The following is a 27,638-nucleotide window of genomic DNA, read 5'->3' on the forward strand; positions in this document are numbered from 1 at the left end:
GTCTTTGCTGCAGTGTCAGCCCAAGCTGGCCCCTGAACCACTGTGTGCCCATTTCCCAGGGAAGGGGAGGGAGAATAAACAGAATATTTATTACAAATGTTAGAAAAATATTTATTATATTAGGAATCTCATTTGCATTTGCATAGGATATGCAAATGAGATGTAAAGGCCCAGCCTTCGCCCGTCTCATTTGCATAGCTCTGCATACACTGTGCAGTCATCTTTATACTCTTCCCTTTAGTCAGTGCCCTTTTTATCCTTGACTCAGCCTAAGGGGACTGGGAGCGGAGGGAAATGGGGTGTTTTCCTGCTTGGTTTCCTCTGCCAGTTCCCACCTCACCTGGCAGACATGGGAGTAGAGGCAGGGAAGGGTCTGCTGTCACTGCCACCTTAGTGAACCTCCAAGCCCCTTGCCCAAAAGACCATCACCTCTGACACAGGTGTTCATGGACGTGTCCAGGCAGAGTGGGTGCTTTGTGGGGAGTTGGTACCTAGCTCTTTCTGTAGATCTCCCTGGTGATGCCCAAGGGGCAGGGCTGGCACCTCCTCTCCTGCCTCTTCTCTGCGCCTCCTTTCTGCACAGCCCCCTGCCTCCTCTGTCTGAGCTCCACTCCGCGCCCATTCTAGACACTTACCAGAGGGGAGCGAAGGCTGTCCGAGTTCTCAGCTCACAAGGGTCGGGGCTGGGTTGGCTGAGTGCTCACCGCGTTTGTTCTGTGACTCGATCCTCCTCCTCTCACTGTAGGCCTTTGTATTTCAAGGACCTCAGGATAAAGAGGACCCTGCCCCTACTGCCCAGACTCAGTTCCAGCCCCTCCCTTTCCCCTCCCTCAGCCATCCACTCCTCAACTTTCTCTCTGACTGGTTTTTGTTTTTTTTTCCCTCTTTTGATTAAATGTCAAAGCAAAGGCTTCTGGGCTCTGTCTTTGGTTGGGACTGGGGAGGGGGGTGGGTGGATGCCTTGGGAGAGGGTAATACTGGGAGCCCTGAAAGCTGGGAGGCACAGCACAGATGATTCTGGAATGGAAGTTGGAGAGACATGTTGTGTGCTCTGGGATATCTGCTTTTCCCCTGTGCTCCTCCACGCTCCCCACCCCCAGAGGAAGCTCTTTCTGAATGCTTGTACCCAGTCTGTGAGCATTTGGGAGGGCTGAGGGACTCCATGGCTAATCCACTCCTTCACCTGGAAGTTGCTGTGTGGCCTCCAACAGGTCCCTCTCCCTCTCTGGGCCTCAGATTCATTCTCTGAAAATGTCTCAGGACTCTCCCAGTGACAACACCAGGATTGATTCCAGATGCTCAACAACAGGGGCCACTTAGAGCTGGTCGAACTGTCACCCAGATGTCACTATGAGGGAGGAGTCTCGCACGCCTGTGGAGATTCCTACGTTCCTCTGAGCACAGTCTACTAGATGTCTACCTCCCTCTCTAGTCTGTGTGTGCCTTGAGGGAAGGACTCTGTCTTGTACTCCTTTGCAAAAGACTTCTGACACCAACTCCCCACAGTTAGGCCAAACTTCACAGTTAAGGGCACAGTCTTTCACAAGACTGCCCTCACTTCAGACACCAGCTGCAAGGTTGGGGGTCCCCAGAGTCACCCTCACTTCTGACCAGCTGGCTCCAAATTTGAGGGTTCCCATTATCTTATATTCAGGCATTCTCGTTATACATAATCATATGGACTGTACTCGAAAGTCCCCATCCCTTCCTCCCACCCCTCCCCCGCGCTCACCCTCCTGGCCAGATGTAAACACTGTTGGCAGTTTATGTGTTTCCAGTATGCACGCATGGCTTGTGTACGTACCCGCGTGGATTTGATTACCCGAATTAGATCACAGTGCTTTCTGACTTAGTCACCCAATATGTCCTATTTCTATATGCTGTTGTAAAGTAAGTTATCACTACACCCAAAGCCTCTAGTAAGGTCCCTGGGTGGTGAAAACGGTTTGCACTCAGCTGCTAACCTAGAGGTTGGCAGTTGACACCCACCCAGCGGTATCTTGGAAGAAAAGGCCTGGCCATCTGCTTCTGTTAAGATTATAGCCCAGAAAACCTTATGGAGCAGTTCTACTCTGTAACACATGGGGTAGCCATGAGTCAGAATTGACTCAGTGACTAATAACAGTTGGCACCCAACTCACCATTCCTCCTTATGAACCTGGCCTTATACAGCAGTCACCCCTTATTCACAGTTTTGCTTTCCGAGGTTTCAGTTACCCTCGGTCAACCACGATCCGAAGATGTTAAATGGGTGCATAGCGTGATGAAATCTCGTGCCTTCCCTCTCTGACGCTCACATAACTTTTATTACAGTATACTGTTATAATTCTATTTTATCATTATTGTTGTTAATCTCTCACTGTGCCTGATTTATGAATTAAACTTTATCAGAGATATGTAAAAGTGGAAACCCTGGTGGCATAGTAGTTAAGAGTTTGGTGGCTAACCAAAAGGTCGGTAGTTCGAATCCACCAGGCACTCCTTGGAAACCCTGTGGGGCAGTTCTACTCTGTCCTATAGGGTTGCTATGAGTTGGAATCGACTCGACGGCAACAGGCATCATAGATATGTATGTATGGGACAAAACATAGTATATATATGGTTCCGTACTATCTGCAGTTTCAGGCATCCAAGGGGGGTCTTGGAACGTAATCCCTGCAGATAAGGGGGGACTACCTGTATTTAACATTCCAAATGCTAATATTGGCATTTGCCCTGGGACAACTCCACTTTTCCTGTGTGCCTATTCACTCGCCGTGCCAGTAAGGGTGGTTTTGTTTTGCGGCCCTCAGAGATTTCCCTCACTTCCCCAAATCCCAGATATGCAATAAAAATTGTTCTTTGCAGGATCTCATTGTTTAAAAGCACAAATGCTTTGTTCACTACTTTGCCTGAAATACAACATCCGACTTCCAATTTTCCAGACACCAGGTAAGCCCTTTAGATTTCTGTGTGGCTGTAGGGAACGGAAGGAGCCCTCCACAACAGGACTGAGAGTTTGTTTCTTTCCACTCTGATGAGCAGGGCCTCAGGGAAGGATTTTCTTCGATTTAGAAAAATAATGGGTATTGCTCACATCAGCATGTGAAGGAATAAAACCCACAACTACCAAATCAGAATAGAGGGTAATTCTTTAAATTAAATATATTCAGCTGAATGATAAAATTTCTGCATTGTCCTTAATTTTCTCATTTTGACACAGACAAATTGGTCCATAGGCTGGCGTGTGGGGACCACCACCCCAGAGTACAAGGGCAGGTATGTGGGGAAATGCAGCGAGAGGAAGAACTGCTTCTGGAAGGAAGACCAAGCCCTGCATGAAAGGTGGGGGTAGGAGTGGGGGCCTTAAACACTTAATTTGTGAAAATGCCAGGCACTGTGCCAAGACTTGCAAAAGTGCAATAAGAGACAATACAAATATGAACATCAGGGGGCTGTCTGTATTACACTTTCTCCTTCTCTGGCAGAGATGATGGTCAGAGGTCACACACCTGGCACATCTGGCTCCCACAGTGCATTGTGGTTCCAAGATGGCTGCCCTGATGAGCTGGGCTCCAGTGGCCTGAGAGGAGTCCTTTCTTAAGCAGGTGCAGTGAATGCCTGTAATTGGCAGCTCCAGCTTCTGGCAACTCTCCAGAGCCTCTCTCTCAGGCTCCATCTCACTTTCTAATCTCTTTTCTCCTTGATCTCTGAACATAAGACCATTTTCTCACTCGCTCTAACAACAGGCCTGACCATGGCTATCTGTTGTTTTTAACTCTTAACGGTCATTATTGAAATTACTAAGTACTCTGAAACCTCCCTCTAGCTGAAAGGACAGATCCCACATGTGGAGCTGTGGCTCTGAGGATGTGTGTAGCTCAGAGGGCGTGTGTGTGTGTGTGTGTGTGTGTGTGTGTGTGTGTGTGTGTGTTATGTGTGTGTTTGTGCATGGATCTGACTGGGGACTGTCTACATTAGAGAATGTTTCCTGCATTACAAATGTGTGCTCATTTCTCAAGAAAAATTCTTATTATTTCTTTGCCTGTTCTGTGTCTTCTGATTACTTTTAGAGAGACATAGTGCCTTTTTAATATTTTACTTTAATTACCCAAAGGTAATTAATGGTGATATATTCAGAATCTGCAGATAACCACCACATGGTTACTTATAATAGTGAAAGTAGAAACAAACTAAATGTCCAGCAATAGATAAATGATTAAGTTGTGGTGCAATGATATGATGAAATATTACACAGCTGATAAATATTTTATTTATAAAAGGTTTGTAATAACATGGGGGAATGCTTACAATAAGTGGGAAAAGCAGGATACAAAATTGTTCTGTACAAAATAATTACTCTGCAAAATAACACCAAAAAATAATGTGGATGAAAACCAAAGAAGACTGGAAGGAAATGCAACAAAATGAAATAATGATCATGTCTGGGCAGTGGTGAGACTATGGGTGACTTTCTTTTTTTTTTTCTTTCCTTTTTTCATCTTTCTACATTTTCCTTTTTAAAGAAAATAGAAAAGACAATAGCAGTTCCACTACTCTATCCCCCTCACCCCTTCTCTGGTGCTGGACTCAGGATCTCACCCAGGTCATCTTCAGGTTCCCCTTGGGTTTCTGCCGTGTCCCCTGCCTCCTACCTTTTAGAGACCCACCTGCACTCTGTGGTTTCTTCCCCCTAGATGGCCTACCCCTGTCCTCAGCCGCCGGAACCCACAGGCAATTAAGCCTTTCTGGACAAGAAGGAAGCCAAACTTTTCTCCATCCTCCTTCCAAAGTCAGGAAAGCAAGGCTGGGCAGGGAGAACAGAGAGGCAACTGCTCCTGCCAGTCCTGGGCTCACACCGGACCTGGGCCTGGACTCAGGTAGGCCTCAAGAAAGTTCCCAGCTGGGTCACTGTATCGTGGGCAGAACAGCTATTATAGGGGGCAGGTGGGAGACCCCACACATCAACTGTGGACTCTCTAAACTGGAGGATCTGAGAATTCCTGGGACCACTGGTCCTCAAACTCAAGCTTAAGAATCACTAGGGTGCTTGTTAGAAATGCACAGTCCTGGGCCCAGCCCCAGAGATAGTTTTGGTGGGGCCAGGAGTCACATTTTTTAAACTAGCTTCCTGAAGGACTGGGATGAAGGTGGTTCACAGCTCACTTTGAGAAACCAGAATCTGGTCTAACCACAGGCTGTCCCTCCTCATCACCAGCTTATGCAGGAGAACGTGGTGCTGAGACCACCAAAGTCAAGTGTGAGGATACAGTGGAGGAAGGAAAAGGGAGGAAGGGGTCCTGTTGCTGGGGACCTAGGCCCAGTGGCTTTACCCGTTGCCCGGGGGTGTGAATATGTTACCAACCAGTTGCTATCACATTGACTCTGATTCATGGTGCCCTCCATGTGTGCCAGAGTAGAACTGTGCTCCATAGGGTTTTCAGTGGCTGATTTTTCGGAAGTAGGTGGACAAGCCTTTCTCTGGGTAGACTCAAACCGCCAACCTTTTGGTTAGCAGCTGAGCACGTGAGCGTATTAGGGAGGTCCAAGTCTCCAGCTGGAACTGTGAGGTGGCCATCTGTAGGCTCCAGGGCTGACAAATGCTTCCAGGTCACCGGGGGCAGGCAGGAGGAGAGCCTCGGCTGGGGAGGGTTGGGGAGCCTGGCATCTGGGCAGATGAAGTCTGCGGTGGTGGCATAAAGCTTGTGTGAGTTAGTGCAAAGTAGGTTGTTCAGCTTCATGGCAGGCCTGGCCAGGAGGGTGCGCTAGACAGGAAGGAACTCTGAGTGGAACAGCTTGTCCCCAGACAAGTGGTGGGGAGGCACTGGGATGCTGTCCCCCTTGGGGTTCTGGGAAGAAGGCTCTTCTTCCTCTGACGTCTGTAAAGGTAACAGTGAGGGTTTAAAAGCAAAGTCCAGTTGGGAGAGTCCACCCCAACCTTTGTCACAGGTCTCAAGCCTCTGCCCATCTGCAGGCGCAGGAACAACGTCTCCTCCTCAGAACCCTCAGGCTTTGATTCACCCCACGAATCCACCCACCCCCTGAGGGACCATCCTCATTGCCTCAGGCCAGGTTCTGGCTGCAGTTACGGGAATCCTGCCAGCCCAGAGCTCTTTAAGCCCAGAACTTCCTGACAAGCTATTCTAGAATTTTCTGGACGGGGACAAAGGGGATGTGAAGGCAAGAGCCCTGGCTTCCTGGGTGGAATGGCCTATGAATTTGTGATGGGGAAGGTGGGCGGATGCAGGAGAACAGAGATTGGGGAGGGGATGTGGAGGAAAGAACCCTCTCCCGCTTCCCCACATTGTCAGAATGGAGTCTGTCCACACCTGGCTTAGGCACCAGATCTCCGTGTTGGGGGGGCAGAGGGCTTATGGCTGGCACAAGACCCAGTGGGCCTTGAAGTTCCAGAAAGGTTGATCACAGAGTACTCTGTGACCCATTTGTTCCCAGGCACCCATAACAGACTCCATCAGAACAGCCTGGCCTTGGCAGCAGGGATGGTCTGGAGAGAGAGGGCGGACACCTGGGGAAGGGGTGGACAAGGCAGGTGGGGGCCGGGCAAGGAGAAAAACACTACTTTGGAGTCAGACTCCTTGGTCCCAGTCCTGGTATTGCCACTTCCCGTGTCTCTGTGTGACACTGGGTAAACCGTCTAACCTCTTAGGCTCAGTGTCCTCAGCTATAAAATGGAAATAATAATGTTGCCCTCAGGGTGATAATAAATAGTTCCGGTAATGTCTCATTGCTCAATAAATGGGAGCTCCTGGGATGATTAATTTGTTTGCATTATTGTTATTTCTACCCTCTAAGTGGAGGCCCCTGGGTGGTACAAGCATAGGGACGGATTACCCAATAAGCAAGGCACACACGGGCTTACTTACTAATCTGTAGTGCCCGACTTCACATGGGTTTCACCACAACCAAGATCAACGATGTGAAAAACAGGTGAAATGGTGCACTACAGATTAGTAAGTAAGCACAAGTAGGCCCGTGTGTACCTTGCTTACTGGTTAATCTGCCCCTGCCAAATGGCTAAGCACTCCACTACTAGCTGAAATATTGGTGGTTCACACACACCCAGAGGTGCCTCGGAAGACAGGCCTGGCGACCTGCTTCCAAATCGTCACAGCCTTGAAAACTCTATGGAGCAGTTTTACTCTGTCTGTGTTCATGGGGTCACCATGAGTTGGAATCAGCTCGATGGCAACAACAATCCTTTAAGCAGAAAGAACCTGTAGGCTGCTGCCTTTGTAATAGGCCAGAGAGTGAAGATTCACTGACTAACAGTGCAGGAAGGATTCTTAAGACATCATCAGTCCGAGAAGCCCGATAGGATGGAGAAACTGAGGCCCAGGGAAGGGAGGTAGGCAGTCCGGGATCGGCAGGGAAGCCCACCTCCTGATCGGGCCTGGCTGCTCCCCTGTGTCCTCCGGTCAGGAACCCAGGCCCTCCTGTCCCCTACTCCCTTGCCGTGCTAGGTGGGCAGCTCCTTCAGAGCAGAGGCTGGAGCCGGCCAAGACCAAGGCCCCCAGCTGAGCCTCCCCAACGGTCAAATGGGTACTGAAGCCAAAGAAAGAAGCTCCCATTTACCAGGCACCTACAGTTGTCTCATCTCACTGGTTACTAATCACAACCGTGTGAGATGTGGAAACTAGGGCTCAGAGAGGTAGTGTAACTTGCCTGAGGTCACACAGTTGGAAAGTGGCTCAGCTGGGATTCGTACTTGCAGCAGTTTGACCCCACACCCAAACTCTTTCCCTACCATGTAGCCATGTGGCAGGGCATGTCACACTTTCCTCTTTGTCTCAGTGTCCCTTGTCTGCTAACGGGGGCCTCTGCCTCCATCAATACCCCAGCTGTGGGGGGATGGGGCAGAGGCAGATGTCTGAGCTGTCTCTGTTGACATCTTCAGCCTCATGGGGACAACTTAAGAATCAGGGCAGAATTCCTCCAGCTAGATGTGATTTGGGGAACAAGAGAATGGGGGAAGGAGATTTCACAAGTGCTCAGTGTTACCCGTGGCCCTTATCCCTCCCAGCCCTGTCCTCCTGAAGCCAGATCCATTTCCCATTAGTTCCATACTTACAACTTTGCAATTTGGTCACAACCCAGCCACTGCTGACCACTGACCACTAGCTGCCACAGAAGTGTTGCCCTGCTCAAGGTGACTGAGTTTGAGGAAAAGAACCTCACGGGCAGAGACCAAACCATAGAGATAGGCCGTGGCCAGGACCACAGCCTGATGTCCAGTGTAGCTGCAGTCTCTCTTCGGTCCCCGGCCCATGCTGTGGACGCTCTGGCCTGTTCCAGCAGCGTGATGGCAGTTTTCTCTGCACAGAAGGTACCTCTCCTCTGGGTTGTTCAATACACGAGCCATATATGAGAGCCCCTGTTTCTAGGCACTAGAAAAGTAGCAGCAAAGAAGTAGAGAATGCTGATCTGAGCCCAGCACCCGCTGTGGGGCCATTGGCTTCCCCTAAGTCAGGCAGTCACTGCCTTTGTACTTCTTCCCACTTTCATGGCCATGGACTGATGTCCCTCCTGAGTCTGGGGAGGAAGCCTTGGGCTGTGGGCTTTGTGTCATTCTTTATACCCCTTGTACTCCAATGTGGCGGACAATGGAAGAAGCACAGGGCTTTGCAGCCAGCCCCACAGACCTCAGTGAGTTCCCCTAACTCTGCCTCTTTCTGGCTGGGCCACTGTGGGCAAGTTACTTATCCTCTCTGAGCCTCTATTTCCTCATCTGTAAAATGGAGGCAATAATACCTACTTTGTGTAGGAGTTACGGAGATTCAATAATATATGTCAAGCCCCTGGCACACAGTAGGTGCTCAATAAAGGAGTAAATGGACGAATGGACGGAGGCCAATCCTTCTAGTGACAGGAAGGATTGCTTCTTGGGAAGGAAGATGCTGGCCTGACCCCTAACACTTCCCTCTGAGTGTTTACGCCCCCTTGAGGCTTTCTCGCAGGGCAAGTACAGCTCCCTCTTCTCTCTTTGACCTGAATGTGGGCAAAGAAAACACCTCAACTCTGCCTTCAGACGCTGCTAAAAACTACAGGGAAACCGAAAGGGAAATCAACCAAGAAGGAGCAGAAGCCTTCAGTTGGCCCTGGGTACAGGACTCTGCCTCTCACCTTCTGGGGTCTAGGAGACCCTGTTCCAGCCTTCCCCCAACAACAAGGGGCCACCTCCTAGAGCCCCTCTGCCCTCTTCTGTCCCCTCCCACATCATCAGGGTGGGGACAGGTGCCTCAGGCAGGAAATAGTCCCAGGCAGCCCCTCGCAGAGTGGGCAGAGGAGGCAGCAGGGCAGGAAGCATGGCTGATACAGGCACAGCGGCGGCACTAGGGTTGGTGTCACCCGCCCGCCATGGACCATCTCCCGCACCAGACCATACAGAATCCTTAGTAATGGTTTTTGTACTAATGTTACTTAGAAATTATAATTCCTGTATATCACTCCTTCTTTTCCTTTAATTAACTACTTCATTCTCAAAAAAGTTATTGATATAGGTGTACAAATACTAATTACCACATTATAGCTAAAACACTTGCAATTTTGACAAAATCAGCACCTATAAATGCACCACAGCAATGAAAACAACAGCACCTGCTTGTAGTGCGTACCAGGGCACGTTAAAACCCGCTGCCGTTGAGTCAATTCCAACTCATAGCAACCTTATAGGACAGAGTAGAACTGCTCCATAGGGTTTCTAAGACTGTAAACCTTTACAGAGGCAGACTGCCACATCTTTCTCCTATGGAGCGGCTGTTGGGTTTGAACTGCCAACCTTTTGGTTAGCAGCCTAGCACTTTAACCACCGCACCACCAGGGGGCTCCATAAGAACCTGCACCCATCTAGCTACAATGTGTTGTTGTTAGGCGCCATCGAGTTAATTCTAACTCATAGCGACCCTTTAGGACAGAGTAGAACTGCCCCATAGGGATTTCTAAGCTGTTATCTCTCCAGGAAGAGATCAACAGGTCTTTCTCCCGCGGAGCACCTGTTGTTGTTAGATGCCGACCCTGTGCACAACAGAATGAAATACTGCCTGGTCGTGCGCCATCCTCACAATTGTTGCTATGCTTGAGCCCATTGTTGCAGCCACTGTGTCAATCCATCTCGTTGAGGGTCTTCCTCTTTTTCGCTGACCTTCTGCTTTACAAGCATGATGTCCTTCTCCAGGTCTGCACTACCAACCTTTCGGTTAGCAGCTGCGTGCTTAACCGTTGCACCACCAGGGCTCCTTGGAGCTCATTAGAAGGTTCAAAAAGTAAATGAGCATAGAGTTTTAGCCTTATAGATACATTGATACATGCAAGCTGGGCTTATGAAAAGTATTTTTGTTGTTGTAACTAACTACAGGGATACTTTTATAGACAGTCATTTTGGTGTCACGCCCTCTGACAGCGTTATCCAGTGCAGTCCACACCCCCTCCACCCCCTTTGTGATGCCACCGTACAGGTACCCTCCCGACCTCCCCTTGGCAGGACAGAGACCTCACACCCCAGCCCCTCTTCTGGAGCTGGGTGGGGGCGAGCCCCGTGGCCCCAGGACCACAGCCAGGAGGCCACGCTCTGAAGATGGTCGCTGGCAGCTCCTCCCCTGGCCGTGACTTTTACCTCACTGCCTTCCACCGCCTTTGGCCTTGTGGAGCTTCCTGAGACAACAACAGCTGCTTCCTAAGCCAAGGCCGACATCCCACTCCCATTCCAACCCCTCCCTGGCAGGGGCAATAGGTCTGAGTCTTTTGTCTTCACTGGCGCCAGGAAAGAAGGGAGTAGCAGCCCGCCTTTCCTGCCCCCACGTTTGAGGGAACTGGAGTGAAGGCATCTCTGTAAATAACTGAGGGAAGAGGACCCGTGGGGTGGGAGGGCTGGGCGAGGCAGATGGGGCTTCGGTTTCCTGAATTGTGATTTGCCGGAGGAGTAGGGTGGGAGGGGACAGTCTCTTCTTGCAGGGGTCAGGGAAGGGCCCTAGAGCAGGTGGCCTTGGGTAGGTTCCCCTCTCCAGGAAGATGGGCACAGAGACACCCATTTCCTCGGCCCCCTGTTCCTCAAAGTGCCACCTTCAGTGAGGTAGCCAAGGAAGGCACATCTCAGAGTGTTCCAGAAAAGGAGAAATGCGAGTGGGCAGATCTGGGTCCTACCTTCCACTTGGGCCACCGCCTGCTGTGTTACGTTGGGTGAGACTTTTACCCTCTCTGGGCCTCAGTTTCCTCTTCTGCAAAAGCAGACTAGACTCTATTGTCACACTTTGGGGTGCTGTCAGAGTTCCCTAAGACAGAATTTAAAATGCAGGTTCCTGGGCCCCCTCCTTAGAGGTTCCAATTTAGTTTTGGGGGCAAGGTTCCAGGAGACTGCGTTTCCAACAGCAAACCCCTGGGTGTTCTGAGAGGGGGTTTGTGCCAAACTTAGAGAACCACTGGACTAGATGATCTCAAAGGTCCGCTCTGGGTCTAGCTCTGTGGTTCTCTGATATTAAAGGGGGGCAGGAAGAGGGCACTGGGCCTGGGGAAGAGGACACTCACATAGCTCCTTCTGCTACTCCTCCTCCAGCCTTGGCCCTGGTAGGAGACGGGTGGGGGTGGGCACTCACTGCAGCTGGCTCACACCTGGTGGGCTGATCTCGGGAAGCAAGCCCGACCTCTAGGTCAGGTCAGACACAGAGGGGCAGGTGGGAAGACACAGAGGCAGGGCCCAGGAGGCCTGACTTCCAGGCCCAAGGGGATCTGAGCTTGGGCTTCAGCCTACCTCCTTCCTTACCAAGTGTGGGAGGTGGACCTTCTGGTTCTTCTCTGTCTCCATGGCCAGTGAGCTGAGAGAGACCCAGGAGAAACACCTGGAGATCGGGAGCAGCCAGGAGTAGCCTGCAGCTGCTCCCAGAGAGGTGAGCTGGCCCCCTTGCAAACAGGGGCTTTGCAGAGGGAGTTGGTAGGACAGGTTGGACATAGAAGCCCCTTACAGCTTAGCCCCTTGGCAATGACCCAGCCTCTGAGGTCAGTGCCATGGACAGCCCCTGTGTCTTGCCAGAGACTGGCTGAAGAAGGAATGCTGTGTGCCAAGGCCGGGCTTCTTAACCTTAGTATACGCACACATTGTCAGCAAGTTGATTCCAACTCATAGCGACCCTATAGGACAGAGTAGAACTGCCCCCATAGGGTTTCCGAGGCTGTGATCGTTATGAAAGCATAAAGAGCGGAGTGGCTGGTGGGTTCGAACTGCTGACCTTTCGGTTAGCAGCCAAGTGGTTAACCACTGTGCCACGAGGGCTCCCTAATGTGCACACAGGCCCCTGGAAATACTAAAATGAAGATTCTAATTCAGCAGGTCTGGAGCTGGGGTCTGAGAGTCTGCATTCCTAATAGGCTCCCAGGGGATGCCACTGCTAGTTGGGGACCACAGTTTGAGAAGCAAGGTTCTAAGAGGCCCTGAGGTTGTGACCAGGCATGCTCCCGCCCTGGATGCTCCCTCCAGACTCCTCTGAGGGGGCCTGGGGAAGCAGGCAGAACTGTCTGCTGTGCAAGGGATGGAGCTGGAGCCCCTTGGTCACACATGGGCCCTGGGAAACTCAAAGGATCCAGGGCAGGGTCTGCTGCTGACCCCTCAGAGGCCACATGGCCCCTTGGGAGGTGCCTAGCCACAGCCAAGAGGGCAGTGACCAACCACCTCTCAGCACCTGCAGATGGCTCTGTTCTGGTAAGCCCTGCAGGGATGCCAAGAGGCTGGGGCAGGTCTGAGGGTGAGCAGCTTTGATGGGCTTCAGCTGCATGGAGACCTCTGGTTGAGGAGAGGAGATTGGGCCATATCAGACAGTTGGGGAGGACTCTCTTGGGGCTGCAGAGTGAAGAGCTGGCCTTTCCCAGAACTAGGCCAGGCCTTCCCATTGTCAGGGCAGGCCAAGTTCTCAGGCCTAAGCCCAGCTCTTACTAGGGTGGGGTTTCTTCCTCAGAGTTACACGAGGACCCCTGGCCACCTTCATTGGGATGACACTTGCCAATTTATAAAGTGCTTTTGCACACATCCTCCTGGCTCCACCACTTCCTAACTGCGCAACACTGGACAAACTGTTTAACTTCTCTGTACCTCAATTTCCTTCCCTGTAAAATGGGGGTACTTGTAATAAGTGGAGCCCTGGTGGCGCAATGGTTAAGAGCTACGGCTGCTAACCAAAAGGTCGAAAGTTTGAATCCACCAGCCACTCCTTGGAAACCCCATGGGGCAGTTCTACTCTGTCCTATAGGGTCACTATGAGTCAGAATTGACTTGACGGCAATGTTTTTTTTTTTTTTTTTGTAATAAATAGTTCCTAACTCCTCCACAGAGGAGATTAAAAGAGATAAACAATGTAAACCTGCAGAACAGTACCTGGCACACGCTAGCTCTTATTATCGTTATTTCTGTTAACCCTCATAATCTGTGCTGCTCAATACGGGGCTACGAGCCACATGAGGCCATCGAGCGCTGGAAATGTGACTACTCTGAGGTGAACTGTGCTGTAAGTGTAAAATACACCCCAGATTTAGAAAAAAAAAGAATATAGAATATGTATCATAACTAATTTTTTATGTCGATTCCATGTTGAAGTGATAATGTCGTATATATGGCGTTAAATAAACTATATTGTTAAAATTAACCTCACCTGTTTCTTTTTTCCCTTTTTAATGACACTACTAGAAAATGTTAAATTACATATGTGGCTTGCGTTCTATTCCCGTTGCACAGAGCTGCCCATAATATCCCTGTGATGCAGAAATCATGTGTATCCGTGATCTGAGGAAACTGAGGCTCAGGGAGGTTAGGTGACTTGTCCAAGGTTACACAGCTAAAGAGTAGCAGAGCTGGGATTTGAAACCAAGCCTATGGAAGGGTCTGAGCACCTCTAGAGACCTGGTGGCAGACGTGGGGCCACAATATTCATCCTGCTCAAGTTCAAGGGCTTTGTTCAGTGTTACCCAGTGGTCAGCCCCCCGGCAAAGGGCTGAACCTGCAGAGCCTGGAGATGGATTCGCTGGGACTGACTGGGACAGAAGTGACTGATGAACCTGGACAGGAAGCTGAAAATCCCTTATGTTCGTATTCTCACATTGGGATTGCTTTTTCCTCATGTTTATTGCCTCGTGGCTCCCTTGGAAGGGAGGAGCTGGCTCCTGATGCCTGTATCTCAGCTGGAGACACTGAGGCCCACAAGGTCTCTTGGGGACTAGACAAGGAAGCTGTGGGTCTCAGAGAGGTTCCCAGCTGAGAGCCACCCACCGCCTCCCACCCACCCTTGCTCACCTTCTTTCTTCCAGCGGAGCACGTGGCTGCCGAGGCCAGCCAGCCCTGTGGCCAGCAGAAGGGCCAGCAGCACCAGGACTGGGGCCAACATGCGGACCATTGGGATGGACACCCTGGGGGCGAGATGGGAGGGTCCCAGTGGCTGTCACCAGATAAGCCGGAGTCTATGGTCTTTGGGGTCTCTCAGGCACAGGGCTGGGAAAACCAATCCCAGCGTGAAGCCCAATTCAGTCCAGCAAAGATTTGAGGGGCATTTACTGCTGTTGGCACTTGACATGCATTATTTTATTTAATTAGTGCAGACTCTGAAGCCAGCCACCTGGGTTCAGACCCAGGCTCCACCTCATCCTAGATGGGTGATTTGGGCAAGTGACTTAACCTCCTAGGACGTCAATTTCCTCCTCTATAAAATGGAGATGATAATAAGACTTCGGGTCTCTGGGTGGTGCAATCAGTTAAGTGCTCAACTACCAGCTGAAAGTCTGGCTGTTCCAACCCACCCAGAGGTGCCTCAGAAGACAAGCCTGGTGATCTGCTTCTGAAAGGTCAGAGCCTTGAAAACCCTCTGGAGCAGTTCTACTCCGCACACATGGAGTCGTCATGGGTCGGAATCAACAACTAACAACAACAATAAGACTTTAGAGGGTTGTTGTGAGAATTAAATGTGTTTGGATGAGCTTAGCACAGTGCCTGACACAAGTTAAGCTAGTGCCAGTGTTAGCTGTTAATTTTCACGACCACTGTTTACTTAGATAGGACTGGTCTGATTTCACACAGGAGGAACTGACACTTGAAGAGATTAAGCAACTCACACAGCTGGGGTCTGAGCTCAGGGCAGTGGTACACTGGGCCATTCTCAATGACCTGTACTGGTTGATATCATTGTCACACTGGGCAACACAGCATTCTTATTCTGAGTCCCAGTCACATCCCTTCTCCTTCTCTCTCTGAAGGACCTCAGAGGGCACCAGGGACCCCAACATCTGGTCAGCCCATGTGTTTGCCCAACTGGTATGCAAGGGGCCCCAGGAGACACTTGCAGATAGGTCTGAACCTGCCAACAGTTACCTGGATGTCAGTAACCAAGTGCAATTACAACCCCCGAGAACCACTCCTTCAGGCTGGAAACTCCAGTTGGCTAAGTCTGGTGCTTTCATTTTTACTTTTCAATTTTTTTTTTAGGTTCCATATCTTAATGCTTGGCACAGGGCCCAGTACAAAGTGTTCAGACAAAAGCTATTGAACTGGGGTAGCTGTCCCCTGTGGCCAGGACAGGGAGAGGGACTAGGGCCATGGTTGTACTCTCCAACTTGGTGGAGGGAGGCCTATGAGTCCAGGGCAACAGGGCTGCTGCTTCCTGTAGTGCAGGTCGTTCACTGCTCAAGAGCCCTGCTGAGGTAGTAAGTGGGGGCTGAATTCCAGCCTGCCCTCTGAACCCCAAGCTGGGGCTATGATAAGATCCTACGTCCACCTGGAAGAAGGGGCGTCAGGTTCTTATTTGCACAAAGGAACCTATGGTTTAGTGACAGTCAGAAGGGTGACCTTGGCCACCTGGGGCTCACCTGGACTTGGAGCTGCTGCTGCTGGGGATGGGGCTGGTGCCTTTTGCCGAGGTGGAGTCCAGCTGTGTGGCCAGGAGGGAGCTCCCTGCATGAGGAGAGGTCTCTGCGTGAGGAGAGGTCGCTGCATGAGGAGAGGTCACTGCATGAGAGGCTCCTGTGTATAGAGAGTGTCCTGTGTGTGGGTACAGGGAGGTCTCTGTATATGGAGGGGCCTCGGCCCCTGTCTTCCCCTGCTTGGCTGTGGTGACTCTCAGGTGGAGACCGGGAGAAGCTACAAGTCCAAAAGCAATGCCTCGGCGGTTTCCCTGACCCTTGAAAACCCCAGCATCCCCAGACCTCTGACCCTTGACTCCTAAACCCTAGCCTCCACAGGACCAATTTCTCAGAGAAGCCCCAGCTAAAGGACACCCCCACTAAGCAAGCAGAAGCCTAAATGAGGCCAGTTTGAACAAGCAGACCATATATTAGGCACACCCTACGCTGCACATAAGTTTCCACCCCTTTTTGTGCCCACAAACTATTCTCTCTGTGAGGAGGTACAATCATGCCCCTGCCCCTACCTCATGACCCATTCCAGTGACCACGCATGTAGCTACCTTTCTTCCATCCCCTACCATCCTGGACAATTGTCCCCTCCTCCCTCACCAGAAGAGTAAGTTTTAAATCACCATCATGTGCCACCATCTATGCCTCCTAAGGCCTTGGCTCCCTTCACCAGCCACAGAGCTGGACAGGACAGGGTGGCTGGGATGGAGCCTGAGGTCAGGGCCTGAGCCTGGCCCTTCCTGCTTGCCCCGTAGACCCCGAGTGGAGCAGACAAAGCATGAGCTTCATGGTCAGGCTGTGTCCACTTCCTGGCTCTGCCACTTCCTGGGTGACCTTGAGTGAGGGACCCAACTCCACTGAGCCTCCTCCATTCTCTGCCCTCAGCTGGACATTCCAGCTCCCAGGCTTGTGGGGGTAGCTGAGTGGTCACAAAACACAGTGTCAGGCACCAGGTAGATACTCACTGGGTGTTTCTTGAAAAAGGGGTGGAGGAGGGACAGAAGAACCATTCATTCGCTCACTCAATTCTGGGGGCTGAGTTTGCCGAGCTTTCGCCTTGGGCTGGAAGCTCCTTGTAGCAAGAGGCTGGAAGCGGGGAGGAGGGGAGGGAGGACAGCAGGGCCCTAGAGGAAAGGGAGAGGCTGGCCTCAGGGGAGGCCCCACATTGCCTCTGTGAACCAGCTTCCTTTCCTTGGGAGCAGTCAGCAGCTTTCCCATGCCCATCTCAGAGCAGCTCCATCTTCTCCCCTCAGCCAATCATGAGCCAAGGGTGGTGGATTCCAGTTGAGCAGTGGTGTTCGCCTCCTCGAAGTCTCCTTGGCCTCAAGCTTAGCTCAGGCCTTCCTCTTCCTTGCACCCCACTGCTTCCCAACCTGCCCCTTCCCATCCTTCACACTGATGCCAGTTTTGTCTGTGAAAAATATATTGAATCTCATCACTCCCTGCTACAGAACAGTTAACGGCTCCCCAGTACCTATAAGATGACATTCAAACTCTTTAGCATGCCTTTCAAGGCCTTGCAAACTCAGGCTTCAACCCACCCTGGCAGCTTTACCTCTTTCCCCAGCCAGTGCTCTAGCCATTCAGAGCTGCCCTCCACTCCCAATTAAGCGTCCTCCGTGCCTTAGGCATGCTGTTCCTCTTCAGCCAATGCCTTTCCTGTTTGTCATGGATTGAATTGTGTCCCCCAAAAATATCTGTCAACTTGGCTAGGTGATGATTCCCAGTATTGTATGATCTACCATTTTGTCGTGTGATGTGATTTCCCTGTGTGTTGTAAATTCTATCACTATGATGTAATAAGATGGATTAGTGGCAGTTATATTGATAAGGTCTACAAGGTTAGATAGTGTCTTAAGCCAATCTCCTTCGAGATACAAAAAGAGAGAGAAGTGAGCAGAGAGATAGGGGGACCTCATACCACCAAGAAAGCAGCACTGGGAGCACAGTGTGTCCTTTGGAACTGAGGCTCCTGCGCGGAGATGCTCCCAGACCAAGGCAAGACTGATGACAAGGACCTTCCTCCAGGGCTGACACAGACAGAAAGCTTTCCCTTGCAGGTGACACCCTGAATTTGGACTTGTAACCTACTGGACTGTGAGAGAATAAACTTCTCTTTGTTAAAGCCATCCACTTGTGGTATTTCTGTTACAGCAGCACTAGATGACTAAGACACTGTTCTTCAGCACCCAGCTCAAAAGTCGCCACCTCCCTAACGCCTTCCTCAAAAGGAGCAAATCCCTTTCTCCTTTGTGTTCCCCCAGCACCCCGTGCACGCCTCCAATAGAACTTATACTCCATTATGCCGTGATTACTTGTTTACTAAGATGGACTAGGAAGAAAGGCCTGTCGATCTCTTCCGAAAATCAGCCAATGAGAACCCTGTGAATCACAATGGAACATTATCGGATCTACAACCGATTGTTGGGCTGGAGCAGGACCAGGCAGTGTTTCACTCTGTTGGGCATGGGGTCGCCATGAGTCGGGGAGATTCGATGGCAGCTGACAACAACAACTTGTTTACTGGGTCTCCCCCACTAGGCTGGGACTCCTTGAAGGCAAAAGGCCTACTCTCTGTGCCCAGCACAAGGCCAGGACCAGCACAGTGGACAGAAACCTGTTGTGGCTAAACCCCTGGCGCCGCCAAGCTCCCCCAGCATCCCCATGTCCATCAGTCACCTCCCCAGTCTGTCCTGACTTACGTACCACCCTGGATCCTCCCCCTTCCTCCACCATCCTCTGTTCTAATACTAGGTCAGTTTAGTCTCAGATTTACTAAGTAGATGATCAAATCTTCTGCAAACAAAGAGTATTTATCTTTTCCTTTCCAATATTTATACTTCTTTGTCTTGTCCTATTTCATCGTCTAGGGCCTCCAGGCAATGATGGATAAAAGACAGGAGAGTGGCACACTTGTCTTATTCCTGATCTTCCTAGAAATCCTTGCAATGTCTCTCCCTTAGCTGAAGTTGGTTCATGCTGGCTCATGAGGGCTGATTGTAAATTTTCACAAATCTTGGCAGCCGTTGGAGGCAGGAAATTGGTCATGGGAGAAGCATTTACACCACAGAAATCGTCAAACACCACAAATCAGAGCTCCTCCCCCTGGCCGAGCAGGGTGTTAAAACATTTACCGGCAACCACTGCCATTGTTGTTGCTGTTTGCTGCCTTCGTTGAGTCAGAATAAAATGCTGCCCGGTCCTGCGCCATCCCCATAACCAGTTTCAGGTTGTATTGTTGTGATCATACGGTTTTCACTAGCTCATTTTGAAAGCAGATTGCCAGGCCTTTCTTCCTAATCTGTCTGAGTCTGGAAGCTCCGCTCAAATCTATTCAGCATCATAGCAACATGCAAGCCTCCAATGACAGACAGGTGGTGGCTGTGCATGAGGTGTATTGGCCAGGAATCAAATCCAGGTCTCTCCCCTGGAAGGCAAGAATTCTACCACTGAACCACCAGTGCCTTCACACCACTACCATTAATTGGTCTCTGTCTCAGTCATCGGGTGCTGCTATAACAGAAATACCACATGTGGACGGCTTTAACAAAGACGAACTTATTTCCTCACAGTAAAGTAGGATAAAAGTCCAAATTCAGGGTATCAGCTCCAGGGGAAGGCTTTCTCTCTCTGTCAGCCTTCTCATCAGTCTTCCCCTGGACTAGGAGCTTCTCTGCGCAGGGACCCCGGGTCCAAAGGACACGCTCTGCTCCCGGCACTGCTTTCTCGGTGGTATGAGTTCCGCCTGTCTCTCTGCTCACTTCTCTCTTTTATATCTCAAGAGATTGCCTCAGGACACAGTCCAATCTTGTAGACTGAGTCCTGCCTTACTAACACAACTGGCGCCCATCCTCCCTCATTAACATCATAGAGGCAGGATTTACAACGTATAGGAAAATCACTCAATACCAGGAATCATGGCCCGGCCAAATTGATACACACATTTTTTGGGGGACATAATTCAATCCATGACAGTCTCCGTCATTTTCAATATCCCAACTGTCATCAGAGAGAGGCCAACAAGGTCTGATACAGGAGGATTATATAATAATATAAATTAGTTATTCGTGTATATGTCATACACAAATAAATAATTACAAATAAGAGTAAGAATTAAGGAAGAACAAAAAAAGAGACCCTAAATGTAGGTAAAACTGATCACAACTAAGTAAAAATTGTCCCTAGGTAGTACAAACAGTTAATGTGCTTGGCTGCTAACCGAAAGGTTAGTGGTTTGAGTCCACCCAGAGGCACCTTAGAAGAAAGGCCTGGGAATCTACTTCTGAAAAATCCACCATTGAAAACGCTATGGAGTGCAGTTCTACTCTGATACACACAGAGTTTAGGGAAAAATGAAGTCTGAATACAGACAAGAATTGGAAGGGACCAGAGAATCCTGTGAATAATGGAGAATAGGTTCAATGTGGTTTTGATGCTGCTGTGATTACTTGATGAGTTTAAATTTATTTCCCTGAATTAAAATAAGAACCCGTGGAGCTGGTGGTGGGGACGGGCCCCAGTTACGAGACTAGCAGAGGAAAAGAGCTGACTCCAAAGCCAGAAAAAACCTGCGTTTGAATCCTGGCTCCACCACTTCCTGCTGTGAGAACATGGGTAAAGCATGTGTCTCTCGGAGCCTCAATCCCCCATCTGTGAAATGGGGATACAAAGCCTTACTTCGTCCTCACTGCCTGGCAGACTGGGGCTGCCCACTTCCTGGCCCCTCTCTGGCTTCCTTCTACTCAGCTCAGCAGCCCAGGTAGAGTTCTGGGCATCTAGAGAGGTGCTCCGCCCCCTGCCTGGGCCCCACAGCTCCAGCCCCAGCCCTTGAGAGTCCCCCAGCCCAACAAGCTCACCAGTCTGTCAGTTTGTTGTACCGTATAGACTTGCATGTTGCTGTGATGCTGGAAGCTATGCCATCAGTATATTTCAAATACCAGCAGGGTCACCCGTGGTGAACAAGTTTCACTGGAGCTTCCAGACTAAGATGGAATAGGAAGAAAGGTCTGGCAATCTACTTCTGAAAATTAGCCAACGAAAATCTTATGGATCACAACAGAACACTGTCCAATTTGCTGGCTTTGGACATATCATCAGGTGCGATCAATCACTGGAGGAGGACATCATGTGTGCTGAATCAGAGGGCCAGCGAGGGCAAGGGAAACCCTCAGTGAGGTGGATTGACACAATAGCTACAATGATAGACTCAGACATGCCAGCACTGGTGAGGATGATCCAGGACCGGGCAATGCTTCGTTCTGTTATACCTAAGGTCAACGTTGCTATGAGTCAGAGTTGACTGGATGGCATCTGTCTATCTATCTATCCTTCCAGAGGGTGGTTCCCAGGCACTCCCAGCACCTGTCCCTGAGAATTAAAATCTGGGGATAGGAGGCTGAGAGGGAGAACTGAGGTCACAAGGAGAGTGAGGCCAGTGTGGCCATGGCTTGGGTGACGCTGTGGGTGGGTCTGGGATGTAGCAATGGTTGACTCCAGTCCTGAGGAACATCTCTGACTCCAGGGAGGGAGTCTTTTTTATTCCCTGGGATGTCCATCTTGTCCCCAGCCCATAGCAATCTACATCTCACACATCTGGGTAGAGAGCAAAGACTCTGAAGGTGGAGTCTGACAGATGTAGGTTCAATCCCACTCTGCCACCTACTATCAGTGTGACCTTGGGCAGCAGGAGCGAAAGAACAGCTAGGACTCACGACACACAGTCTGCATCAGAGCTGTGAGCACTTGACCTGCATGATCTCACAGAATCTTCCAGATACCCAGCGAAGTTGGTGCGAAACCGCGTCTACCTCTGATGACCTGCCCCTCCCTCTTACACTCCCCACCCCTTGTCCCCCAGCCGGGGGAAGTAGAGACATTTATTACCTGGAAAGACGACCAGAGTCACCAGGAGAGTCTCATCGAAGCCCAGTCGTGTGACCCCACACCAGTACTTCCCGTCATCCCCCAGGGTGAGGTTCCTCAGAGTCACGGTGAACGCCTGCTCCTGGAGACTGTCGCGGATGGATACCCTGCCCGATGCCACCTCCTGGCCGTCTTCTCCCGCATAGATGGTGCCAGAGCAGCGGGAGATGAAGATACCGCCCATCCTGCACCAGTATTTCTGGTTCCTCTTCAGCTTCTCCCTGTAGGAGCACCTCACGGACACCGTGTCACCTTCAAACCCACTGATCTCCTTCGGACCCTCCAGGGCTGTAGATCCTGAAACCACAGCACGGTTGGAGGTCGGAATCTGCTGGATCGACGTCCCGAGTTAAGACCAGATGTTCCCGATTCACGGGGAGGAAGGCAGGCTTTCCTCGGTCACCCCCTTCTGGGGGCAGCCTTGTGAACCAGATCCCTCTCCTTCCGGGGTACCCAGGGCTGTTGCTGTTTTCCTACACCTGGCGTATTGAAGGAGGGCAGTGTCTAGATTCAGACAAACGGGAGTTTGAATCCCAGCACTGCCACTTAGTAGCTGTGTGATCTAGGGAAGTCGCTTGACTTCTCTGGGCCTCTGAGTTATTCATCTATAAGTGACGATATCCTATTTCACTGAATTTAAGATGTCACCATATGTAAGACACACCCTAATTTTATGTTCCAATAGGAAAACAAACTGCTAATGGAACAACTGACAGTTGTAAGATGCGTCCTGCTTTCAGATGTTAAAAGGTAAAAAACAACCAACAACAATGAAAAAAACAGGCCTGTGAATTGATGAAATGAAGTAATTCTTTATCTCTCGGAGGTTCAATAAATATTTGCTGAGTTTAATGGGACATCCACAGCGGTGTCTTTCTGCCTCCAGTCTTGGCACAGAGTAGGGAGAATAGGGAGATAAAGCCACCCCCACAGCCAGGCAACGAGGGCAGACCGGAACCCATAGGGAAAACCTGGGATCTCCCGGGAGCAGGTTCTAGGTTCGCTGAGGCTCAGGAGGCTGAGGACAGGTAGCATGGGGTGAAGCCAGGAGGCATGGACATGGTCACTACCACATGGGCTTTGAGGAAAGGAAATACACGTCCAGGAGGTCCTCTGGGGTGGGCTAGGACGTGAGACCCCCTTCCTTCCCACGCACGGCCCACCCCCATCTCACCTGGGAGCAGGAGGCAGCCCCACAGCAAGAGGAGCCACATTGTGGGCTCTGGACACCGCGGGTACAGACGCCAGAAAGTGTGACTTCTCTCCCTGCTGTCGCTGGCTTTAACTTCTTCCAGAGGCAGGACTAAGAAAGGAGGGGAGGGGCTGTGCAGGGAGGCCCTGTGTGGTGAATTCCCTACTGCTCCCTGAGCCAACTCCAGCTGATCCTCCCTGGCCTAAACCCTCAGAAGTGCTTCTTCCAGTCTCTAGATCTAAACCCTAGATTCTTCTGGGGACTTAACACATGGTTCATGCACCCAGGGGTCTGTGAGGGGAATTCAGGGAGTCCATGAACTTGCAACAGAAAAAATTATGTCTTGGCTTTTACTAACTTCTAAAATATGGAGTCCCTGGGTGGTGCAAACGTTAATCTGTTTGGCTGCTACCTGAGAGGTTTGAGTCAATCCAGAGGCACCTTGGAAGAAAGGCCTGGTGATCTACTTCTGAAAAATCAGCTACTGAAAACCCTATGGAGCCGAGTTCTACTCTGACACACATAGGGTTGCCATGAGTTGGAGATGGGCTCCACAGCAACTGGTGGCGTGGTGGTAACTGACAGTTAGCTTTTCATTCTGAGGAAGGTGTTGGTAGTGCCTGTGACTTTGTCACCAATAAAAATCAGACTTTATCACATCAAGTTGTTGATGATATCGTGTATGCTCATGCCATGGAAAATCACTGTAGCTATTAGACCTGCCACTAGAGCTGGTTATGGTGCAATGGTTAAGCCCTCAGCTGCTAACCAAAAAGTGGGGAGTTCAAACCCACCCAGCGGCTCCATGAGAGAAAGACCTGGTGATCTGCTCTGTAAAAATTACAACCTAGAAAACTCAATGGGGACAGTTCTACTCTGTCACATGGGGTGGATATGAGTTGGAATTGACTTGACAACCACTAACAAAAACAACAATAAGAGGCACATTTATTACTACATTAAGCAATTAAAAATATTTTGATATCCATTTCAATATTATTGGTTTCCTTTTAAGCATATGTATTTTATTTTATACATTTAAAGCCCATTATTCTAAGAAGAGGTCCCTAAGCTTCACCAGACTGCCAAGGGGTCAATTGCACAAAGGTTAGGGGCTCCTGTCCCTCCACTCCCATAGCCTCTGGGAGAGCGCAGTATCGCCATTGTCCATGGGCGGCAGTGCAGGCAGGAGTGCAGGGAAGCTGCAGGGCTGGGCTGAGCTGGATACCCTGGAGCCATCTGCAGGCCGCCCTGCAAAGCTGCTGTCCCCAAGCGGGCTGAGCTGTCTTGGCATTTTAAAAAATGAATCAATGGTTTCCCTACCACAGATCTGAATCTTCCTTGAGAGGAACAAACCAAACACGCATGCTAGAGGGAATCCCGCATTACTTTCTAAAAAGCTCCATGGTTTTTCCAATTGCAAAGTTCATACAGGTTGTAAGCAAAATTCCATACAATATAGAAATGTAAAAAAAGAATTGGAAAGTTCCCTGCAATCCCCAGTCTCCCTTAGAAAACCACTGACAACATTCTGGCATATGTCCTTCCATATGTGCTGTTGGAATTTTACCCACTTGGCCAATTAATATTTTGAAGCTTAACTCAGTGGTTCTGGGAGGGGAGAGTGTGTGTGTGTGTGTGTGTGTGTGTGTGTGAGTGCACACGCACGTGATAGTGTGTGTGTGTGTGCACGTGTGTGATTTTGGTAATACAGGAGGATGTGTTTTTGTTTCACAATGACTGGGGGCACTACTGGCATTTGATCGGCGGGGACAGGGATGTGGACATCCTGCAAAGCCTGAGACAGTCTGCAGGAAGAATCGTCCGCATTCTATACGCACAACTTTTCCAGTGTCCCAGACATTCATGTGGGTGAGAGACTTGTTACGATGATCTTGACCTAGAACCTGACTCCCTTTTACAAGTACCAGCTACAAAACATAGTTGGTTTCTGCAGTTTTCAAAATGCAGATTAAAATAATATTGATTCTAGCATGTCATCGTATATCTCTGCTTTCTTTCTTTCTTTTTCTTTTTTTTTTGTCCTTATACAGAATGCTTTCTGATCTGCTTACTTTTCTTAAATCCCAACTTATTTACTATTAAAAGGGACAAGGATGTGACAGTTCATTCTCTTTTCTAGCGTTACGGGGCCTGAGCATTGACATTTTGAAATATGTGTTATTTGATTATAAACGGTTTTCCTTTTATTTTTCCTCTTATTATAGCTCAGGTGTTATAGTGTGGTTTTAAAACATCAAGTGTGTGGGAAGGCATTTTATTTATGATTGTCATTTTGGGAGAGTAGAGGAGGTGCTACCAAAATGTTCATTCATATATCGAGAAGGGGTTGGGTCTAACAGGGCCATCCCTGCTTCCTTCATGCATACTCTAAGACCCTTCCTCCACAGCTCACCAGCCCCACCTCACCAGCCCCATGCCTAGCCCAGGAGCTAGGCTTGAGGAATCCACTAGAAATAAATTCTCCAGGCTGGGGACTAGAGCGAGAATTGGGGAGGAGGGCATAGAGTGAGGTGCTGATGTGAGCCTGGTTGAGGGGACCTACACCTGGTCCCACCCTTCATGCCATGTGCTGGGGTGGACAATAGGGGGACAGCAGATAGGCCCCCCTGGTGGGTTTGGGAGTCTGAGAGGAGAGCACACTTGTGCTCTGCTTCCTGCCAGTAGCCTGGGAGGTGCCTTGCCACCATAGGGTGGGAAAGCAGAGGGGGGCATAAGGGCCCCTGGACGGGTGGTGGGCTTGGGGTGGCCTCATTACATCCTCATAAAAGCCCCATGTGGCTCAGACACGCCTCTGAACGCCTGTGGGCCTGGAACTCCATGGCTGGGCTGAGGGCATGGGGCAGGAGATACAAGGACGAGAAAACAGCCATGCAGGAGCCTACAGGAATTTGGAGAGCTCAGCAGATGCTAGCATGAGCAGACCATGGCCAAGGTTGGCCCCCTACTTTTCTAGGTCCTGATGGTAAACATTATGGATTAAATTGTGTCCTCCCAAAAGATGTATTGGAATCCTAACCCGGATACCCGTGGATGTAATCCTGTTTGGAAATAGGGTTTTCTTTGTTATGCTAGTTAGATCATACCCTTTTGGTTAGCAGCTGTAGCTCTTAAGGTGGGTTCTAGATCTAATCACTTCTGAGTTATAAAAATAACAGATTAGACACCGAGATTCGAACTCCCCCAGGAGTAGGGTGTAGATGCCATGTGAGGATTGTCTGTAAGTCAAGGAACCAAGGAACATCCAGAACTACAAACAAGGAAGGAATTAATATGGCTACTCCCGATTTGGACTTTTAGCCTCCAGAACTGTGAGAAATAAATTTCTGACAAAAGCTACCCACTGTAGTATTTGTGTTACAGCAGTCCTGGGAAACCGATATAGTAAGTACAGACCTCATGGACGTAGAATCTCCTCCGAGAGAAGAAAGGGGCAGGAGAACCCTGAAGTGACTGAGTTTACTCTGCATCAGCTGACGAAACCCTGAATTGAAATTTAGGAGACAGGTTAAGTCCCAGCTGAGAGGCCAGGGTTAGAAAGGCTTGTTAGCCCTGCAGACAAACTCTGGCCAGAAAAGGGCCCAACTCGGTATGTGGTCACTCCAGTTTAGTGCCCTTTTGGTTTGGACTCGCTGGAACTGAATACTTCAGCCCGTCTAAGCTGGTAGTTTGTTCTTCTTAGATCCGGGTTTCTCAGCCTCAGCACTATCAACATTTGGGTCCGAGTAATTCTCTGATGGAGCCCTGGTGGGGCAGTGGTTAAGAGCTACGGAGAGCTATAGCTGCTAACCAAAAGGTCGGCAGTTTAAATCCACCAGCTGCTCCTTGGAAACTCTGTGGGGCAGTTCTACTCTGTCCTATACAGTCACTATGAGACCGAATCAACCTGACAGCAACGGGTTTTTTGTTTTTTTTTTTGGTGTTTATACAGGTACAGTAAGAAAGTTTTGGATTCCCGCAAGTTTTGGATTCCTGGGCAGCCTTGTGCCTGCTGTGTTTTTCAAGACGCATGAGACACTTAAAAGAGTTTTAGCCACTGCATTATTAAGTCTGGTTTATTAGATTTACACAATTTTAGAAGATTTATTTGAATGTGTAAGTGTGTAGGAAGATTATGCTTGATAGTTTGCCTTGTTAGAAGTTTGAAATGTTTGACAGAATCAGATATACCCTGTTTGTAATTGTAGCTTAAAGTGCCTAAGGGAATTTGATTGATTAAATATGCAAATAGTGTTAAATGCTTCAATGAATTTGATCTGTCAAGTTTATGAATCAATCCAGCATTTATCAAAAAACAAGTGAAGGTAGTTGTTATTATTTTATATTAAATTACTAAATTTATAAATACCATAAAACTATTTATGCATTGAGTTAAAGATAAGAAAACTAGGTTTTAAAATGTATGTCTTCATAACTTGAAATACTGATTAAAACATAAGTAATTGTAACAGTTCTTTTCTCTGCACAAAATCTCCCTTGGAACAGAACTCACAGTGATAGATATAGAAATTAAGTTCAGTTATAGAAAAAGACCAAAAAAAAAACAAAAACAAAAAACCAAATCCATTGCCATCGAGTTGATTCTAACTCATAGCAACCCTATAGGACAGAACAGAATTGCCCTAGAGGG

The 27,638-nt window shown here is 49.5% G+C and overlaps 1 protein-coding gene across 1 annotated transcript; it reads right to left on the reverse strand.

Moving 5' to 3' along the window:
• Positions 1 to 5,744: 5,744 nt before the first annotated feature.
• CD300LG (CD300 molecule like family member g) lies at positions 5,745 to 23,009 on the reverse strand. The gene is made up of 7 exons (XM_004374452.1): positions 22,970 to 23,009; positions 21,757 to 22,092; positions 16,896 to 16,997; positions 15,829 to 16,099; positions 14,257 to 14,379; positions 11,753 to 11,804; positions 5,745 to 5,858 (listed from the first exon to the last, which is right to left on the reverse strand). The coding sequence occupies exons 1-7, from the start codon at positions 23,007 to 23,009 to the stop codon at positions 5,745 to 5,747; spliced, it is 1,038 nt and encodes a 345-aa protein (XP_004374509.1).
• Positions 23,010 to 27,638: the final 4,629 nt, after the last annotated feature.

This window comes from Trichechus manatus, unplaced genomic scaffold (genome assembly GCF_000243295.1).
Source record: "Trichechus manatus latirostris isolate Lorelei unplaced genomic scaffold, TriManLat1.0 scaffold00028, whole genome shotgun sequence".
In the NCBI taxonomy this organism is placed as follows: domain Eukaryota; kingdom Metazoa; phylum Chordata; class Mammalia; order Sirenia; family Trichechidae; genus Trichechus; species Trichechus manatus.

Coding starts and splice junctions, on each gene's coding strand:
- CD300LG (XM_004374452.1), bottom strand. CDS start 23,009: ATGTGGCTCCTCTTGCTGTGGGGCTGCCTCCTGCTCCCAG. Junction 22,093..22,969: donor GGGCTGCCTCCTGCTCCCAG/GTGAGATGGGGG, acceptor CTGTGGTTTCAG/GATCTACAGCCCTGGAGGGT. Junction 11,805..14,256: donor AAGAAAGAAGGTGAGCAAGG/GTGGGTGGGAGG, acceptor GGTCTCTCTCAG/CTCACTGGCCATGGAGACAG.